The sequence below is a fragment of the Ruditapes philippinarum genome, unplaced genomic scaffold, assembly GCF_026571515.1.
Source record: "Ruditapes philippinarum isolate M1 unplaced genomic scaffold, ASM2657151v2 ctg948_1_1_1_1, whole genome shotgun sequence".
NCBI lineage: Eukaryota > Metazoa > Mollusca > Bivalvia > Venerida > Veneridae > Ruditapes > Ruditapes philippinarum.
In genome coordinates this window covers 72,420-94,365 of record NW_026854272.1, presented here as the reverse complement: position 1 = coordinate 94,365, position 21,946 = coordinate 72,420, and the positions used below count along the sequence as shown (strand labels likewise).

At 33.5% G+C, this 21,946-nt stretch overlaps 2 protein-coding genes across 2 annotated transcripts; one reads left to right on the top strand and one right to left on the bottom strand.

Annotated features, from left to right (window-relative positions):
- Positions 1-6,484: 6,484 nt before the first annotated feature.
- On the bottom strand, positions 6,485-11,757 carry LOC132739615 (integumentary mucin C.1-like). The gene is made up of 4 exons (XM_060727360.1): positions 11,618-11,757; positions 11,133-11,244; positions 10,239-10,361; positions 6,485-8,560 (listed from the first exon to the last, which is right to left on the bottom strand). Exons 1-4 carry the CDS (start codon positions 11,639-11,641, stop codon positions 8,136-8,138), a joined length of 684 nt encoding a protein of 227 aa, XP_060583343.1. The 5' UTR covers positions 11,642-11,757; the 3' UTR covers positions 6,485-8,135.
- A 5,856-nt stretch (positions 11,758-17,613) lies between these two features.
- Positions 17,614-21,879, top strand: LOC132739614 (uncharacterized). The gene is made up of 4 exons (XM_060727359.1): positions 17,614-17,762; positions 18,392-18,572; positions 18,924-19,049; positions 20,553-21,879. The coding sequence occupies exons 1-4, from the start codon at positions 17,667-17,669 to the stop codon at positions 20,966-20,968; spliced, it is 819 nt and encodes a 272-aa protein (XP_060583342.1). The 5' UTR covers positions 17,614-17,666; the 3' UTR covers positions 20,969-21,879.
- The last annotated feature ends 67 nt before the right edge of the window (positions 21,880-21,946 follow it).

Below are 21,946 nucleotides of genomic sequence, written 5' to 3'. Positions count from 1 at the left end.
AGCAGTTTTGCTTGCATCATTGCATTAGCAGTATTGCTGGCATCATTTCAGTAGCAGTATTGCTTGCATCATTTCAGTGGCAGTATTGCTTGCAACATTGCAGTAGCAGTATTGCTTGCATCATTTCAATAGCAGTATTGATTGCATCATTTCAGTAGCAGTATTGCTTGTATCATTTCAGTAGTTATATTGCTTGTAATATTTCAGTAGTGGCATTGCTTGCATCATTTCAGTAGCAGTATTGCTTGCATCATTGCAGTAGCAGTATTACTTGCATCATTTCAGTAGCAGTATTGCTTGCATCATTTCAGTAGCAGTATTGCTTGCATCATTTCAATAGCAGTATTGATTGCATCATTTCAGTAGCAGTAATGGTTGTATCATTTCAGTAGTTATATTGCTTGCATCATTGCAGTGGAAGTTTTGCTTGCCATCATTTTAGTAATAGTATTGCTTGAATCACTTCAATAGCAGTATTGCTTGCATAATTTCAGTAGCAGTATTGCTTGCATCATTTCAATAGCAGTTTTGATTGCATCATTTCAGTAGCAATATTGCTTGTATCATTTCAAAAGCAGTATTGCTTGCATGATTTCAGAAGCAGTATTGCTTGCATCATTTCAATAGCAGTTTTGATTGCATCATTTCAGTAGCAGTATTGCTTGTATAATTTCAGTAGTTATATTGCTTGCATCATTTCAGTAGTGGTATTGCTTGCATCATTGCAGTTGAAGTTTTGCTTGCCATCATTTTAGTAATAGTTTTGCTTGTCATTATTTAAGTAATAGTTTTGCTTGCATCATTTCAGTAGCAGTATTGCTTGCATCATTTCAGTAGTTATATTGCTTGCATCATTTCAGTAGCAGTATTGCTTGTATCATTTCAGTAGTTATATTGCTTGCATAATTTCAGTAGCAGTATTGCTTGCATCATTTCAGTAGCAGTATTGCTTGCATTATGTCAGTAGCAGTATTGCTTGCATCATTTCAGTAGCAGTATTGCTTGCATCATTTCAATAGCAGTATTGATTGCATCATTTCAGTAGCAGTATTGCTTGTATCATTTCAGTAGTTATATTGCTTGCATCATTTCAGTAGTGGTATTGCTTGCATCATTGCAGTGGAAGTTTTGCTTGCCATCATTTTAGTAATAGTATTGCTTGCATCAATTCAATAACAGTATTGCTTGCATAATTTCAGTAGCAGTATTGCTTGCATCATTTCAGTAGCAGTTTTGCTTGCATCATTGCATTAGCAGTATTGCTTGCATCATTTCAGTAGCAGTATTGCTTGCATCATTTCAGTGGCAGTATTGCTTGCAACATTGCAGTAGCAGTATTGCTTGAGTCATTTCAATAGCAGTATTGATTGCATCATTTCAGTAGCAGTATTGCTTGTATCATTTCAGTAGTTATATTGCTTGTAATATTTCAGTAGTGGCATTGCTTGCATCATTTCAGTAGCAGTATTGCTTGCATCATTGCAGTAGCAGTATTGCTTGCATCATTTCAGTAGCAGTATTGCTTGCATCATTTCAGTAGCAGTATTGCTTGCATCATTTCAGTAGCAGTATTGCTTGCATCATTGCAGTAGCAGTATTACTTGCATCATTTCAGTAGCAGTATTGCTTGCATCATTTCAGTAGCAGTATTGCTTGCATCATTTCAATAGCAGTATTGATTGCATCATTTCAGTAGCAGTATTGGTTGTATCATTTCAGTAGTTATATTGCTTGCATCATTTCAGTAGTGGTATTGCTTGCATCATTGCAGTGGAAGTTTTGCTTGCATCATTTCAGTAGCAGTATTGCTTGTATCATTTCAGTAGTTATATTGCTTGTAATATTTCAGTAGTGGCATTGCTTGCATCATTTCAGTAGCAGTATTGCTTGCATCATTGCAGTAGCAGTATTGCTTGCATCATTTCAGTAGCAGTATTGCTTGCATCATTTCAGTAGCAGTATTGCTTGCATCATTTCAATAGCAGTATTGATTGCATCATTTCAGTAGCAGTAATGGTTGTATCATTTCAGTAGTTATATTGCTTGCATCATTTCAGTAGTGGTATTGCTTGCATCATTGCAGTGCAAGTTTTGCTTGCCTCATTTCAATAGCAGTATTGCTTGCCTCATTTCAATAGCAGTATTGCTTGCATCATTTCAGTAGTAGTATCATTATAAATCTCGAGGGTGACTTTTTTTATTTACAAAAATTGTTTATTCTTTTATTAGATCTCGGTTTGTTGATTCATACCAGGCTAAAGTTCATTTCCATTTTTATTTGGACAGACTGTAGCTATATACATTTATCTTCTTTAATAGCAGCATTTCATATATCATTTCAATAGCAGCATTCCACACACCACTTTAATAGCAGCAACAACCACTTTTTTCAGAAGAAGTCTTTCTCACATGATTTCAATAAATTAAAGTCTTCAAGTAGCTTTTCTCATATTTCATCATGACGTCTTTTGGTCCTTTGAAAAAGAGAGTTTGAGAATGCAATTTGACAGATTTCCGTTAAATTTTGTGTACTGACAGAATTTAGAAAAAAAGTAGTCCGGCAAGACACCAGTGAAAATTTGGAAAATATGTTTAACTGCAGTGAAAAAAAAAATTTACTATGAAAATACGGAAAATGAAAAAACGCACTTTATTTCATCAATATATCTCGATATTTCATTTATAAGTATTTACTAAATCACTAAACTTACTTTTTAGAACGGCTCAAATTGATCGTCTGCTAAATTTGGAAAATATGTTTAACTGCAGTGAAAAAAAAATTTTACTATGAAAATACGGAAAATGAAAAAACGCACTTTATTTCATCAATATTTCTCGATATTTCATTTATAAGTATTTACTAAATCACTAAACTTACTTTTTAGAACGGCTCAAATTGATCGTCTGCTATTAGTTTAGTTTAGTTAAAACATATCTATTTCCCGAAAATATACATAATTATACACATATACAAAACAAATCAAACATTTTTTTTTATATTCAAGAAAAAGATTAGAACGGAAGACTAAGTCTTATAAATTCTTCTTTCAATGGCTATTGCTACTGTTGTTATTGTTGATTTTGTTCTGAACTTATGTTTTCTTTTTCGGTTGTACGGTATACTTATAAACTAAGAACATCATAGAGTTTGCATGCACCTTCAATTTTTGTTCTGTGCGACAATGTATTTACCCCTTATACCCTTAACAGCCATGCATTTTATATCTTTGCCTTTTTACCTGCCGTTATTCTAAAATGGATCCAATTTTTTCCAAAATCTATTTTTGTAACTTCACTGTCAATTTAGGTACTGTAGGCCTATAAAAAAAACCTGTCGATTTTGGGATATAAAAACCTGTCAATATGAAAAAGCTGTATATAGTTGATATAAACGTCACGATTATCCAACGAAAATCGATGTTAATTATAAATAATTATATATGTATATATACATGTATAAATGCGAAAAATATGTCGATGTTGACACATCTGAAAATATAATATCCTACGTTAGATAATTTTTCTAATGTACAGTGCAAAAGGTCTCATGTGCAGCTATTAAAGGGAAACAATTCATCATTGCTCTCATTAATGATTGTCAAGGAGTTTGCTCCCATCGTTAGTTTAGTATAATCCCATAAAATCATAGGCACTTGGTTTCGAGATAATAAAAACCCTTTGAGGGGTTTGAAGAACTCAAATATAATTGACTGTAACGATTTTTTTAACGTAGATGTCTCTTTTCTAAAACCTTATTTTTTTAAGTAACATCGGAAAGTAATGTCCATCAATATTTTTTTATGCCAAGAAAATAACAAAAGAAATGGCCCCTTAGTCCATTTAAGTGGCACGTACGTCCGTTCGTACGTCTGTCCGTACGTCCCGAAATCTTGTGGCACGTACGTACGTCTGTCCGTACGTCCGGAAATCTTGTGAACGCAACTCCTCTTAAACCGGATGGCAGATTTTGCTAAAACTTCCAGGGATGAACAACCTTAATGTGTAGTAAGGAAGGAATTTTCGCTGTGACCAAATTTAACAGAATTATGGCCCTTTGTTGATTTTTTCACTTTATTACATGCTTTTCGGTGGTTTATAGAAATATATCAGTGATATAAAACTGGTAATTTCACTGTTTGAAACAGTGAAATTACCACTTTGATAATTTCACTGTTTTGAATTTAAGCCCCTTACGTTGTTTCAGTGTAATACCAGCGTGCACAGTACTGGGTACCAACTTAATGACGTGACGTCGTAAATGACGTCACGTTGTATTATTATTTGGCGCGCTTTTCATTCAGTATTAGGTTAAATGTCTTTTTAAAACGTTTCTTTGCATATAATAAAAAGAAAATTTGTTTAGTTTAGTGTAAGATTGAAATATATTTCACCTTGTGAACACCAAAAGTTCATATTTCACTCGTGGCTGCGCCACTCGTGAAATATTCCTTTTGGTGCTCACTCGGTGAAATATATTCCGATCTTACACTGAACTAAACAAATATCCTCTATATATACAATATAGTTGTTGTCAGTAGGGGCATTCGTGTCCTTTTGGACACAGTTCTAGTTTTTTTTTTGTTATTTTTTCAAATGTTTTCCCGTTGTAAACAATATCGTCGTCTGGCGTTTCTGGCGATTTTAACAAAAATTAACGGAAATGACGTCAATAAATATGCGATACTACGTTAATTAAAAAAATATACGATTACTAACAGCGCTTTTCAACCGTGCGCCGGGTGCCGTGTATGTGCTTAATAAAATCAGTATTTATTGACGATGTTAACTGTTCGTTTCAAAACGTGTTGATTATATTCCACAATGTATGCTGATAAAATTTCATTACAATACATGTTGACGTTCAAAAGATATTTAAAAAGTCCACGGATTTTTGGAGAACCCCTCGTACTTTAAAGGCATGTTATATGCTACAGAAATCCATATTTTTCCGGCCCAAGTCCGGTCTTTTTTTCAGTTTGACTTCAGGTAAAATTTGCATGGAAGAACTGAATATAAGAAGAGTTTTCATTGGTTATCTTAAAATTAAAAAATGACATATGGGATTCACATTGGTCATTCTAAAATGAAATTCAAGGGATAGTTCTTGTCATGATAAGGTAGTTCTAAACTAAAATGTAAAGGATAGTTCTAAAGTAAAATGTACAAGCAACTTTTTTAACTTTCTAGCGCAGTCTGATCAGGATCCACGCTGTTCGCTAAAAAACTCTATTACAAAATACAAATAGAGAAACTGATAGCGAACAGCATGGATCCTGGTCAGACTGCGCGGAAGCGCAGGCTGGTCTGGATCCATGCTGGTCGCAAACCCATTATGTTGGTTTTGTCGTGACGCGGCTCAAATATATTTTTGCATATTAATCAAGTATTTACATGCCTTACCGACTGTGTAGATGTAGATGTTAGAAATTGAGTTCACTATCCGGAGCACTACAGATTTATTTAGAAACAAATACACCTTAAAGTGTTCAATTTTTCAAGATTAATAACCATACAAGAAATTAGAACGTCATTGTTATGCAAGCTATGCTAACATTTCTATATGACTTGGCATGGAAAACATGCAAATTAACCATTTTTACTTTGGTAAAAGATACTTCTTGTTTCAATTCTCTTGGAATGTCAAACATGTGTTTAATAATGTTTTATAAATGGATGTAGAGCATATAAGTCGCTCTGAAAGTGCGGTAATGTGTCATAAAGGTAGCAAAATGTAAACAAAGTAGTAGTTTGACTTCCATACAAAATACTTATTCATTATAATTATACAACCTACAGACAGAGCCAAAGTAGCAACAAATAGTTCTACTATGTGGCAAAAAGAGTAATTGTTTGGAAACTGAGTTATAAAAATGATGGCATTTCGATCTGAGGCATAATGGGCCTTTAACGATAACTGAACAAAATATATTTATAATTTATAAATTCAGAGATTTTATTTTCAAGAGACATAACGCTGTGAAAAATTTTATACTTAATGATACTGACAGCAGATTATCAGTTAAATTATCAAAATTTGGCAATCATTTGTAAAAAAAAATGTGTTTTGTTTCAAATTACTTTTGTAGTCTAGTCTTTTTGCGGCGCTAATTCTCGCAACTGAAAAAGGCCTTAACCAGTTCACAAGACAGTAAAACGCTGCTGTAATTGCCATTGTGGCGTTAACATCTCCAACCACGTGGTATAGATTATGTCCGAGGTTATTATAAATAATAGTCGAGACATTCCAAATGGCCTCGTCATTGTCTTTATATTTTTCTTACGTATAAAAACCTTAAATTATAGCATTTCATTTACCCAGACACTGCTGAGCTATTTCGCACTTTCTTTGATCGCCAGAATTATTTTACAGCAATTATATTTCTACAGAATACTGTTGTAATTTGGTTTGACAAAGCAAAAGAAAATGGAATATTGTCTGCGGCATTATGCGGATTTATGTGTCAAATGACCAAGAAAACTCAAGCACGTTTAATTTTCTCTTTATTCATCAAGTATAAAGGAAGTTATAAAACATCGAGGAACTATCCTTTCATAGGTATACCCCTTTACACATGTTGAAAATATATAAAAACACGTTTACAGATATTTTGTTTATCAGTTCAACCAGAAGCTTGAATTTATTCGGTATACGACTTGCATCATATCATCATAAAACGCGTATATTATGTATATTATTCGTTAATTTTGTGTCAAGGAAAGTACAAGTATGCCCGAAGAAGACAAGTTTGTGGTGTAGAACGTATTTGTCCTTTCTGCCCAAACCTTTATGAGGGACCAAGTAAGAAATCATGAAATCCAACGAAAACCTCATTAATATATCGACTCAGATTTATGATAAGTTCATGATGTTTAGATATGTTTTTATTTCTCGCTGTGTACCTGTCGCGATCATTGCATTGTAACTTAATTTAGGTCTAAAAAGAAATGTTGTGAATAATGTATTCAATACGGTCAAGAAATGGTATTTTTCTTTCGAATTCGTTGAACAGATCTTTTCAGACACAATTAAAAAAAAAACAGCGAGAGAAAAAAACCTGTTTCCGTTCGTTTTGAAAAATTTAATAAAATTGTTGTTTAACATGATATACAATGGAGTTGGACATTACATAATCTTTGCTATTGCACGTGTAATTTACATGTACTCCCGGAATATACGCTTCGAATAATAAAATGGCTGGTAACCCAGAATAAGGCTTGTCATGATAACTTTAGTAATAAGTAAAGTCAGATATGCAACTGCAATTGAAGTGTACAATATTACATTTCTTTGTCGCTCTCTAAAATCAAAGATTATATATATATGACAATTCTTTCTGTGAAAAAAATAACATATCATATTTGAATACATTTTAACAGAAAATGGCAGTAAATGCTCAGTCTTTTTACAGTAATAGAATGGTTTGAAGTTTAGAGATTTTCTTAGCTTGAAAATTAGTATGAGCCGTGTCACGACAAAACCAACATAATGGTTTTGCGACCAGCATGGATCCAGACCAGCCTGCGCATCCGCGCAGTCTGATCAGGATCAATCCTGTTCGCTTACACACCCTATTACAAGTAGAGAAACTGATAGCGAACAGCATGGATCTTGATCAGACTACGCGGATGCGCAGGCTGGTCTGGATCCATGCTGGTCGCAAACCCACTATGTTGGTTTTGTCATGACGCGGCTCATTTATGTATCAGTATATCATGAATTGAAACACTCAATGTGGTTTACAGCAAACAAGCATTCGTATAAAAAGACTTTGTTACATTTTCTTTGTTTATTTGTCAACAATATTCATTATGTTTTAGTATGTCACACTGACCCAATGTACTTGTCCAAAATAACGCAAACAGAAGATATGAAGAAAAAAAAACAACAGTTTTTTACCGAATACATGTACTTATGTATGGTTACTTGTAACTGATATATTTTATATTAATTTCATTTTAAAAGTTAGACCATGTACACAACATTTTTAAAGTAGTAACTAAATTTACATTAGAACAAACTTATTATCATCTTTTTACATCTTCTAATCGAAAAGGAAATATGTTGTTGGAAATATAATTGCATATATTTAAGAATCGGAAAGTGGTTGGCTGCAGTACACAAACGGGTCATGCATTTACCAAATTGTTGTAGTAGTAGGAGAACATGACGCTGTGACGGACCCAGAAAAAGTAACGGTAGACGACACGCTTACAATAAAGCGATCAGCCGCCAATATAGGATCAGCGGGAGCGACAGCCCCCAAAGAGCAAGTAAATCCACCCACTACAATACCATTCGGATTCGCCCTTGTTGCTACCATTTTAGCCGGAAGTGTTGTAACTACAACACTTGTGGCCCAGACGCTGCTGGGAGCCAATGTAAATGTAGGGGTGAAGGTAGTGGACATTGTGCTTGTTGAAGAACTCATTGAAGTTGAAGTTAGTGTGCTAGTTGAAGTTGAAGTACGAGTTGATGTCGTTGTGCTTGTTCTTGTTGTAGTGGTTGTTCTTATTACAGTCCTAGTGCTGAATCTTGATGGTACAGGTGGAATAGGGGGCGCTGAAACGGTAAGAAACAAATGAATTAGTATTTAATTTATTGCAATTGTTGGAAAATAAAGAATACATATTTATTGCTATGCATGTACATGTGTTAAAAGTGAGATTTCTTTAAAGAATGACAGAAGCGGTGTATATAAAACTTTATAATACTGCACGTTCGTAACGTCGCTTTTCATTGGATAATCGTGACGTTTATATTATATGTTATTTTGGTTTTTGAGTGATATATGTGAATATATTACCTGCCAAGATAAAATATCACCCGAGCCGTTAGTCGAGGGTGATATTTTATCTTGGCAGGTAATATATCCACATATATCACTCTAAAACCAAAATAATGCTTTTATTACCCTTTCCCTGCCTAGTAAGACGATGACAATATAAATTATTGCTGTTTCAAATGAAACGTCTAAATAAGATTCCCTTTAGGGTACCCCTTCACCACAACATGACGTCACATAAATACATTACGTATTTTCTTTGGTACCTAACGAATGGAAACAAGATAAAAGGACTAGTCTGTTGAAGACTGTTTTTGGTAATTTAAATCAAGCTTTGACGAGGTCATATTTGTTTTCAATATTAATGAGAATATTTAACATTATTCTATTTGGGTAAATATTATTTATTTGGCAGTTAAAACGTTCTTGTATATTGGAATTTACACCGCGGATAATCGAACTGTACGCGCATCGCCACAGCGCATGTTGTTTACAACGTTGGGTCCCCAACGGGGAAATTTAGTGCGTATATTACCCCCCGGATCAATATCCAATCAAAAAGGGCTAGAAAATCTGGAAGGGTAATAAATATTTATATACACGGCTGCTGTCGATTCATGAAGAAATTTTACTTTTTTTCTCTAATAATGATGCTTGCTGTATTATAAATTCGTTATAAAGATTGTTGACAGGTTATATGGCCGTATATAAACGGCTATTTGCAATATATTTATAAACAGCCGTTTATATAAGGCCATATAACCCGTCAACAATCTTTATAACTAATAACATAAACGTCACGATTAGCCAATGAAAAGCGACGTTACAAACGTTAAACGTTAAAAAAAATGTAATATTGTAAACGTTTGCTTACAACAATTGGTCTCTGAACCAGCATTTTTTTTTTATCTTATAACTTCGTAAGAAAATTAAAATTTTCTATATGTCCACCGTGCATTTTAGGTGAAGCGAAAACCGCCTGTCTTTGTCGCACTGTAGTGGATTTTATTCTTTTATAAAGCTACGGATATATGTCGAAACTAGAGACAACGGTCATTCCGGCAAATAAAGTGATTAATACATCAACATGTTTATTAATGAATTTGTTTAAAAGCCTCTAAAATGTATATTCTTAAAAAAAACGTGCTTAATAATGTTTAGATAGCATTTCAATCTGATAGATGCGCATCACCGGAAATGCGTTGCGCTGAATATGGAACTATTTGTCATTAAGATATGAAAACATAAACATAATGGTATTTCAACTTTCATACAAATTACTTAATAACTAAAACTTCACTAATTGCAAAAACGAAAAAGAAGTAAAATATGGGTCCCCTGTATGGACAATGAATACTACATGTATTTGGAAAGTTATGACGTGCCATCAAAAACGTTTATGCAAAACGTAAATATAAGCATTTTGGGTGCCAAAAGTTATTGATAAATATTTACCACAGTAGATCTCATCTTCGCCCCAACTGCAGTCCGCAATTCCGTCACATAGTCTCTCAAATGGGATGCACTTTATATCATATCCTCCACCTTGGCAGGCGACTCCGCCTCGCACACAGTTAGCTGGAAAAGCGTAAAAGAAACCGTGTTTTAACAGAAATTGCATGGCAACCCTCAATCATGATCATAATTTCCTTCCCTACTTGGGCTAAAATGTTTTACTGAATATTGAAAATACAGCACTAATATATTTGACAATACTAGTTGATTATTCGGTCCCATCCAGGTTCAGAGCAATGCAATTCAATTCAATTCAATTCAGTAAGTATTATAAATAGCTGGACATAGGTTATGAAATCAACAAATAGTCTAAGTGTTTCTCATCAAACGTTCATTATTCTTCCAAAATCTCCAATATTTTTAAATATTTACAAAATACTAATTAACCATTTAACTTAAGATATGCTTTAAGTTTTAACAATTATTGTCAATAGTTAAAAAGATCGAATGCATTCAAATATGATGTCGTTAAAACCATGTTCATATAAATGTTTTGGAATGTTGAATTAAAAAAAAGTAATCTTTACAGACATGAAGCTAGATAAAGTGGAACACCTGAAAACATCCAACATGGCTAGATTGGAAATGCCATAGAGTCGCTGACTTTGGATGGCTATCATTTACACCCCTTATTGAGGTGTATGTGCCTCCATCAAGGGATCATTTGTTGGAGTCGTTATCTATCTGCGACCCTGTATCTTCAAATGGCACCAGTAATGGTTTATTCGAGGGAGGGGACTCGAAGGTGGTACAGCTTTCATTACAATCGAGCTAAAACATTTTTTAAACCGACCTAACATTTATATCTGAAAATGGTGAAATTGTAACTCTTACATAGTTCTTGTCGACACTTGTCTCTACCGCTTTTACTGCTTCTGCTTTTGCTCCTTTCTTTAGCGAGTGATCCACTTACAATAAGAAGTACTAGTACAAGAAATATACTTCCCTGAAACGAAAGTAATTCTTGATTTTTATTGGTATGTACAATCACTTAATTGAAATTAAGAAAAAAATAATCAAAAACAGCAAGAAAGAATGAAAAGGTATTTGAATAACTGGAAAAAAAATCAAGATATAAATATGTTTTAGATACACTTGACATAGTCAAATGAAGTAAGAAAATAAATTGATCATTGAAACTTATGCTTTTGATAGTGATTTAACAATATATAATTGTCTAATTTCAGCATTGTTTTTACTTGTCCAAAATTTATTACATTTTTATACCTTGAATAAGATTCTAAAGTTAAATTTGGGAAAAACATCAAACTTGTTTTACACATTTCTTGACTAAAGTTACATTTAATAATATGACTTACCTTTAGTAGCACCGACCCCGCCATATTTTCTGTCTTCAGAGATGTGAGCAAAGAAAACGCTTAAGTGTTGTTTTATATAGACAGGGGAGGTTTGATTGCTATTTTTATCCTTGGTTAACCATTTCCTTTTGGCCCAGAGGAAACTTTTCTTGATGTATAATTTGCTAAAAAATATTGTATAAACACACGGAAGACTATTAAAGAAATATTTTCTGATATTCACATGTAAATCATATCGGTAATGTTAAACCTAAAATAACGAAATATGCGAACGCCTAAGGGTGTACGACTCAAGTGTATACATTTTTACAACAGCTGAAATTCTAATGTGCAATAACTTGGCTGAACAATCAACAAACGACATTCAATGTCTAGCTAGACAATCAACATTCCGAAGTTTTCTCAAAGTGAATGTTGCGCAAGACAATCAACAATCAGCTAGACAATCGACATTCAGCCAACATTCTATCTGTAATAATATTCAAAGTATTTTCAAAGTGAATGTTTAGCTAGACAATCAACATTCAGCTAGACATTCAAAAATTACTTATTTATATGTCGAGCTAGACAATCTATACTAATGATCGAAGTTTTCTCAAAGTGAATGTTGCGCAAGACAATCATCAATCAGCTAGACATTCAGAAATTTCTTATAAGCAATTTTTGAATGTCAAACTGATTGTTGACTGTCTAGCTCAACATTCACTTTAAGAAAACCTCAATCATTATTATAGATCGAATGTTGAGCTGAATGTCGATTGTCTAGCTCGACGAATATCTAGCTGATTGTTGCTTGTCTAGCTTAACATTCACTTTAATAAACCTCGATCATTATTATAGATTGAATGTTGAGCTGAATGTCGATTGTCTAGCTCGACATAAAAATTTTTGAATGTCTAGCTGATTGTTGATTGTCTAGCTCAACATTCAATTGAATAATTCTTTTTTTATTATTACAGATCGAATGTTGAGCTGAGTGTTGATTGTCTAGCTCGACATAAGAACTTTTCGAATGTCTAGCTGATTGTTGATTGTCTAGCTCAACATTCACTTAGTGAAAACATCGATCATTAGTATAGATCGTCTAGCTCGACATATAAATAAGTAAATTTGAATGTCTAGCTGAATATTGATTGTCTAGCTAAACATTCACTTTGAAAATACTTTGATTATTATTACAGATAGAATGTTGGCTGAATGTCGATTGTCTAGCTCGACATAAGCATATTTTTATTGTCTAGCTGATTGTTGATTGTCTAGCTCAACATTCAATTTAAGAATACTTTGATTATCATTACAGATCGAATGTTGAGCTGAATGTCGATTGTCTAGCTAGACATTGATTGTCGATTGTTTAGCCAAGTTATTGCACACGAAATTCTACAGAGGTGGACCATTCTTTCACGTTTGAGACCAATTAGTTTAATTAAAAGTTATGAAAATGACTTCAAAGGTGTATACGTCTCTGTTAAGGATCATTGGGTGGGAGGACATATTGGGTTTAAAATGATCCTCGAGTTAACATGTAGATACGAGTCGCGTGATGTCTTTAATAGTTACCATACAAAGTTGCATGCATATTCCTTATTGTTAAAATACACTTGGTCACGCTTATATAGATCTTATATAGATAATTTATCAAAATATGTAATAGTTATAGTACATGAAACGAGTTAATTAAGAGGATATAGCACTGGCTGGGGCGACATCAAGGGATGTTCGTGCTAAAAAAAAGGCGAGGCCTTTAGGCCGAAACATTTTTTTTGCAGAAACATCCAGAGATGTCGCCCAGCCAGTGTTATATCCGAGGGAAGGAGATTCCGATCCAAACCGCAAACACATGTCAGATATTTTTTCTTGCATATTCTACCATATTCCGTTATATTTTAAATTCTTTATCTTTAATTTCAATGGAAATTTATATCATTACAACCGTCACACCGTATTACCGGCGGCAGTGATGGCAGATCACTGCAGTGATGGCAGATATCTGAAAATTACCGATCGATACAGGTAGGTTATTAATTTGGTTGGTTTAATTATATTACACAAATACGGCCCATTTCATTGCTATAAAACTATTGTCCATTGAATGGAGATACTGTAAGGTAATTTTGGACTCGTTTTTCCTGTTTTAGGACTATTTTGAGCAGGTTAAAAGTGACAGTCTCGGAAAAATCCGTGAAAATGTCTGTTTTCTGTTCAAAATATCTCAAGTTTTAAGAAAATGGCAGGATTTCCTGTTATCAATATAGACGTTCATCCATTGGGGTCACGCAAGCCAGATATCTACCCCGTGAGTCTTTTCTTGAAAGTTTTACAGACGCTCAATCTTGTCCGGTCGAAGAAAAAATGCTGCCGTTGTAGGCAGATACATATTATAAATGCTGCCGTCGATGGCAGAAATACCATGAAAGTGGCTAAAATTCTGACAGAAAATCAAGTTCAATCTTTTATCAATTCCTCTTTTCTTTGCGTCCTTTTAGTCGGAATTGGCACGTTAAACTATCATTTCTAATATTTTCTCAAGATAGAAAAGTTATTAATGCGGTATGTGCATCGAAAAAAGCTTTTTAACAACATGCAGTTACAATACAAAAAGTGATGATTTAGTACGACAAAATTGCACTATAAATAGAGAAATGAACATGAAAAACTTCATTTTTCTATATTCATGCATGTGTGCTTGATCTGTTGTGTCTGTCAGTTACATGCATACAAAACTATATGTATCTTAAGTTTAGCAGCGCACTCCCTTTTTAAGACATAACGCCAATTACAAGTAACTTCTGTAAGTGGATATTCATGTGCTAGCATATGACATTATTTTCTCGAGGTAATAATGTTCATCGCTTTATGACAAATAAAGGCTGAAATTTACTTAATCGGCGCAGATTTTAAGTTATTAAATTGATGTAATAAAGGGGAGACTATTAACCTCGCAACTGGCATCAGTGTTTCATAAAACAATGTATGTTAATGTAAAATGGAAAGATAATATTATTGACATTTCAACGATGATTCAGACGAGGCAATGGCTCCAATACTGTGTACATCTTGTGCATTCAAATGTTTCCTCGCTGGAATGTTTTCTTAGATGTCTTTTCAGTAAGACTTTGGTCTTGCAACCTCCACAAATGTCACAGTCTAATATCTCACTATTAAAGATACATCAAGAAACGAGCCATCTAATGGAGCCATTGCCTCGTCTGAATCATCGAAAGGTTCATCTTTATAAGTTGTCATGGTTACAACTAAAATGAATGAAAAAAATTATAGTTAAATGGGAGCACGTGATGTTAGAACTGTTGTTAATAGTTTAGCATAGTAAATGTAATTCAAAGGCAAACTAAAACGCTATTACAAACATGAAAATTTAAAGAAATGAATCCACGTTGTCGTGTTTTTCAAGAACTTGATAATATAGGAAAATATTTGAACTGTCAATAATATTATCTTTCCATTTTACATTAACATACATTGTTTTATGATACACTGATGCCAGTTGCGAGGTTAATAGTCTCCCCTTTATTACATCAATTTAATACCTTATAATCTGCGCCGATTAAGTATATTTCAGCCTTTATTTGTCATAAAGCGATGAACATTATTACCTCGAGAAAATAATGGCATATGCTAGCAAATGAATATCCACTTACAGAAGTTACTTGCTGTAATATGCAATTGGCGTTATGTCTTAAAAAGGGAGTGCGCTGCTAAACTTAAGATACATATAGTATTGTATGCATGCAACAGATCAAGCACACATGTATGAATATAGAAAAATGAAGTTTTTCATGTTCATTTCTCTATTTATAGTGCAATTTTGTCGTAATAAATCATCACTTTTTTATTGGAACTGCATGTTGCTTAAAAGCTTGTTTCGATGCACATACCGCATTAATAACTTTTCTATCTTGAGAAAATATAAGAAATGATAGTTTAACGTGTCAATTCCGACTAAAAGGACGCAAAGAAAAGAGGAATTGATAAAAGATTGAACTTGATTTTCTGTCAGAATGTTAGCCACTTTCATGGTATTTCTGCCATCGACGGCAGCATTTATTATATGTATCTGCCTACAACGGCAGCATTTTTTCTTCGACCGGACAAGATTGAGCGTCTGTAAAACTTTCAAGAAAAGACTCACGGGGTAGATATCTGGCTTGCGTGACCCCAATGGATGAACGTCTATATTGATAACAGGAAATCCTGCCATTTTCTTATAACTTGAGATATTTTGAACAGAAAACAGACATTTTCACGGATTTTTTCGAGGCTGTCACTTAATTTTAACCTGCTCAAAATAGTCTTAAAACAGGAAAAAAACGAGTCCAAAATTACCTTACAGTATCTCCATTCAATAGACAATAGTTTTATAGCAATGAAATGGGCCGTATTTGTGTAATATAATTAAACCAACCAAATTTATAACCTACCTGTATCGATCGGTAATTTTCAGATAATACGGTGTGGTAACTACTTTCTTACAACAGCGAATGAATTACAACTTCATTCATAACGGTAAAATGATGTCATCCTAAGCGTGCTATTGTAAAGCACGCGACTCATCTGGCACCCCCCATGCCAGATGAAATTTCCGGCATGGGTAAAACTCACGGAAACGCCAGTCTGATATGCAAGAAATTTAGTTGTGCGGTTGTTGGTGTATGACAAAATAAGCATTTTAAGGCGTGATAGGCATTTGATGAAAAAAGAACGGAATAACAAATAATGATTGAAATAATTTGGTGACACTTTATAAAAAAAATATTACAATCGGTTTATTACTGAAAAGCGTCTACTAAAATACACTTGTTTGTATAACTGTTTAAGCTCGTACATATGTTTTAAGTTCGATTGTGTAGGAAGCTGGTAGCTTAAAAACAGTTCAAGAATCCGTTGCGGGTAGCAACCAGTACGGAGCCATGAGTTGAAAAGTTTCTTGCTCAATGAAACAACAGCTTGTCCCTGACCAGGGTTGAACCCACGCGACTAGTGATCCTTGGATTACTATTCTGCTATATTTCCACAAACTTTTTTCTGATATAAATTAAAATAAAGCAGGAAAATGTAATGCTTTTATAAACTGTAGACCTAGAATGTTTCGATGCTTGTATAATATGTAGAACTAGAATGTTTCGATGCTTGTATTATATGTAGAACTAGAATGTTTCGATGCTTGTATAATATGTAGAACTATAATGTTTCGATACTTGTATTATATGTAGAACTAGAATGTTTCGATGCTTGTATAACATGTAGAACTAGAATGTTTCGATGCTTGTATATCATATGTAGAACTAGAATGTTTCGATGCTTGTATCATATGTAGAACTAGAATGTTTCGATGCTTGTATAATATGTAGAACTAGAATGTTTCGATGCTTGTATCATATGTAGAACTAGAATGTTTCGATGCTTGTATAATATGTAGAACTAGAATGTTTCGATGCTTGTATAATATGTAGAACTAGAATGTTTCAATGCTTGTATAACATGTAGAACTATAATGTTTCGATGCTTGTATAACATGTAGAACTATAATGTTTCGATGCTTGTATTATATGTAGAACTATAATGTTTCGATGCTTGTATAACATGTAGAACTATAATGTTTCGATGCTTGTATCATATGTAGAACTAGAATGTTTCGATGCTTGTATAATATGTAGAACTAGAATGTTTCGATGCTTGTATCATATGTAGAACTAGAATGTTTCGATGCTTGTATAATATGTAGAACTAGAATGTTTCGATGCTTGTATAATATGTAGAACTAGAATGTTTCGAAAAATGATGGTCATGATATTACATTTGTTCAAATATCCAATTTGAAGCTCATTTGAGCTATCCTTTCAAATATTTTGTATCTTATTCAAAACACAAACCACATTAAATGCTATAAAATATTTAACGCAACTTCATAAAACAGTATATTTTAGCCGCTGACTTCCTTCAACAGTTCCACAGTTACTTGTCAAACGTAATACTGGCAAACTACTACCCTACAGGCGATAGGAAATAAAAACCAAATCCATAAATAAACATGTGTCTATATAAACCACTATATAAAGAAGGAAATTTTCAAACTATTTCACAGCAACTAGTGTATGTCAAAATGGGCTCTGCTGCTATGTTGAAGGTACGTAATGAATTTTATTTGCTTTGTATTAATTTATAAATCAATCTTTGTTCGAGGCTCTCAACAGTCGCAATTTCCTTTAAACTTGAATAACGCCATTAAAGGCGCGCATGCCTCAGATATTCTTCTTAAGAAATGACAGCATAATTTATGCTTTATTTAATTATTACAATGGATTTTGAGAAAGGTAGATGATTATCACGTGAAAAAAGTGGTCCTGAAATTGAAATAAATTTGTCATATTGACGTAGTGAAATGTGAACAATTGTATTTTGTCTTCCTTGCAAAATATTTGAACATTTTAACTTAAGAAATGGTCAAAGAAGCAAAAGATGGTCCGTCAATTATGGTTAATTAGTACCACTTTTGAACTGTTAAAGTTTTATGTAAACTTAAATGAAATAAAAACAACACTTTTGGTGGTTTAATGGGTCTTTAAAAAGAGAAATACTTTTATCATTATGACAAATTAAAAATGAAATGACGATTGCGGTCCGAAAGCTATAAAATCTTACAAGAACGGGAATATTTTCTTTCTAAAAGAGGCCAAAATCACATACTTATTATATTATGTTATATTATATTATGCTATATTTCATACTTTTTATATTAATGCGTTTATATTTTAGCACGTATCTAACCTTCTAGTCATAGCCCTTTTAATACTGGGAACATGTTCAGCACATAAATCATCCGGCGGTAGTCACAAGGGCAGTAGCAGCAACAAGAGAGGTGGTTATGGTTATGGCTATAATGATATCCAATATGGTAACACCTTGGGACGTGGTCGAGGAAATTTGCGTGGATTGTGTGAGTTGATAAACACGCTCACATTTTCTAGTTTTTTCTTTCTTCTTATTTCTGTCAAATGTCTTTTTTAAACAGTATTTGACAGATACTGAACAGCTAACGAGTGATTTTTACCGTAATAATTTCCGAGATTTTTTTACCATCACAATTTCCGAGAGTTTATTATTATAATTATTATAATTATTATTATAAATATTTAATAAATGTAAATTGTACCTACCTTTGTAAAAAATGAAATAACTTGACTGTGATTCGCAAACTTTAATCAGATTTAAAAACAACCTTACTATCTAATTAACCGACTATACTTTTTTGTTAAAAATGTCTCATTATGCCTTTCATATTTCTCAGCCAATTGCTACAGCCGAGGGGCACGACCTTGTTATGGAATTGCGAATGCTATCCACTGTTACAACCCTCGTGATCAATGTAACGGACGACCCGACTGCCCAATGGGTGATGATGAAATGAATTGTCGTGAGTATGAGTAGTCATGTATCATAGTTGGGGGACCTTTCTGTTGAAAATGTGTCAGAATTAAATCATATACACATACATGCACAGTGCTGGAGTCCAGGTATAAGTTACCCGCCCATTGATTGGCTCATTTTTTTCTGGGGGTTACTTTTTGTGACGACAGAGAAAAGAATCACATTCAGATAATCGTTCATTGGTTATTACTGTTTCTGAGGTTTCATATTGTGACAACAGCTAGAAAAGAGAAAGAACATCAAAACACTCGGCAATCTGATTTATACTCGGAGGCTACAACCCCTCGCACAAATCAGATAGCCTCGTGTTTCGATGCTCTTCCTATTACATATAATACAGTACTCTAAACATATTTAGCCGACTGGTTAGCTCAATAGGTAAATCGTTGGACTGTGAATCGAGAGACTAGGGTTCGATTCTCGAACAGAGCAGGTCACTTTCATTGTGATTGATTATGAAATCATTTCTACGGTTACTGTACCTCTGCTCTATCAAGTACAGAAGTTGTAAATTCATTGCAAAACTGAAGGCAGCTAGTACTGGTAAACTACTTGACAACTTGCCCAGGAACGATGCGGTATCTGAACTGTGCTGTTGTTAATTCAAAGTGGCTTACTGTCGTGATCCGGGTCAGCTACAACACCACAACCTTAACAAATTTTAAGACTAGAAATGGTTATTAAGGATTTGATTTGAGAGGAACCAAGTAGCTAAAGATTCTGAAGCAAACCGTAGCAGGTCGAAGACAAAGACTTAAATACTGTTTTGTCGCGTCCAGTATGTTAATATTCCAATGAAGGTGGTTCTATTCTCATACAATATAAAAATATTAAATTAATATATTAAATATTAAAAGACTCTGAGAAAATATGTTATGCACTTTTTAATGTGTAACATCGTTTTGAGCATGTTTTTGTTTACTGGCATTATAATAATAAAAAATACAACGTTAACATGAAAGGAGATCTTGAAAGTTACGCATTTTTATGTGGATAAAAACCTGTAACTTTCCATTGTCATGATTATTTTAATTATTATCGGGAAAATATTTAAAACAACAACTCTTTGAATTGTTTTATAGTCTACACTTTAAAGGAACTCCACTGAGGTCCAAAAGTTTGAAAACATAAAATTTGAATTTCTTACATAGATCAGCTGAGACACTTATAGCAGAAAGATGTGAAAAAAAAGAATAAAAAAAATTACCCTGAAATAAATTGAAAATTGATTTCTTTTATGTGCTGTTCTTAGCAAGATAAGGTGAAAAGCGTTGCAACGCTTTTCAGTTTTCATAATTAGAATAATTATAGGAGCAAGTGATCTAATTTTTTGGGTCTATTCCTACATGAAACATGAACATTTATCTCGGAAAATAATTTCCAGTATCGACATGTTAAAAAAAATCTGTGGAGTCCTTTTCACGTGTATGTTGTTCCTGAACTAATCGTTGAGAAATCAATACAAGTTGTAATGCATTTCTGTTTATAGAAGGTGGCGCCAATGCCATTCGGACCGTATTTAGTACCCGAACTTCAACAAGAACAACAACATCCACATCCACAACAACAACAACTACAACAACATCCACTACGACGACAGTTGCCTCAACTATGACAACAATGTCTACATCGTCTAGAAAACTGACAGCCATCGTTCCATACATAGCCACCTCCTCTGCAGCTACTGCTATCTCTACGACAAGTAAAACTTATGATGCACTGATGACAGTTCCTGCGGGTATGTATCCGAATGCTGACATCATTTGCATGGATCTTATGGCGGTTGCTGCTGCTGCTGTCGTACCCGCTGCGCGCCTTTATCATTATCGGCCAGTCACGTGGACAATTTCAATCACACCAACTGCGCATGTATCATGCATGCCTTCCACAACCACATATGTATAGGTTTAGTTCACGGTTGTTGTTTTTTCGACCGCACAATATATGTAAAAAACAATAATATATGTATTTCAAACATGTTTTGGTATTCAAATAGTCTAAATTCCACAAGAAAGCAAATGATTTGTATAAATATCTGTTTTATTGTAACTGTACCTCTTGTAAAATTTATTCAAATTGGCTATGAGCTTCATTGATATCTTCAAAATAAGAAATCATTCTTACGTCATGGAAGGAGTTTGCAAGTATATATTTTATAAAACAGTATATTTCAATAATAAAAACCTATTAATAATTAGAATCCTGACTGATCTAGTTTGTTTATGATTTTGCCGGTTATCATAGAAATAAATGTTTATAACATTAACTGGTTTACGCAACTGAATAATGCCTCCGTATATAAACAGTAAAACGAAAAACTTATCTGTCTGTCAAGATAAAAACGAAAGTTTGGTGAAATAAGTTTTACTTTTAATATTTGTTCTTAAAAAGAAAATAATTCTTTAAAAATAAAAGAAACAAAACTTGAGACAGAATATCAACGGCCTTACACGATTTAGATTTAACAGGTCACCGGCAATCCTAAATGGCGTTATGATATTTGTATTTTTTGACAAACTTATTGATTGTTCGAAATGTAAGGTTAAAGTTTATTCAAAATTTTACCGAAATGTCTTTTGTTTGCTATGTGGTCAAAATAATGCAGCGTACAGAATTATTCACTGCCTTGAAAATAAACAGACTGGGCGATATGGCAAGTTATTGTGACCTATTAGCAAAAAAGACATTTGAGTACTTATTTTTTCTTTTCATTATGCATAAAGGTTTGTTTTTATGATAGGTTTTTAGACTTAACCTTGATGTAGTACAATAACCTTTATCCCTGGTGAATTAAAGAATAAATCAATGAAAACTTTTTTCGTGTTTTGACTGTTTTGTCAGATATCCCGAATTTTAGCACATTTGGTAATTACTGGGCGACAG

Coding starts and splice junctions, on each gene's coding strand:
- LOC132739615 (XM_060727360.1), bottom strand. CDS start 11,641: ATGGCGGGGTCGGTGCTACTAAAG. Junction 11,245..11,617: donor CGGGGTCGGTGCTACTAAAG/GTAAGTCATATT, acceptor CTTTCGTTTCAG/GGAAGTATATTTCTTGTACT. Junction 10,362..11,132: donor CAAGTGTCGACAAGAACTAT/GTAAGAGTTACA, acceptor ACGCTTTTCCAG/CTAACTGTGTGCGAGGCGGA.
- LOC132739614 (XM_060727359.1), top strand. CDS start 17,667: ATGTGTCTATATAAACCACTATATAAAGAAGGAAATTTTCAAACTATT. Junction 17,763..18,391: donor GCTCTGCTGCTATGTTGAAG/GTACGTAATGAA, acceptor TTTATATTTTAG/CACGTATCTAACCTTCTAGT. Junction 18,573..18,923: donor AGGAAATTTGCGTGGATTGT/GTGAGTTGATAA, acceptor CATATTTCTCAG/CCAATTGCTACAGCCGAGGG.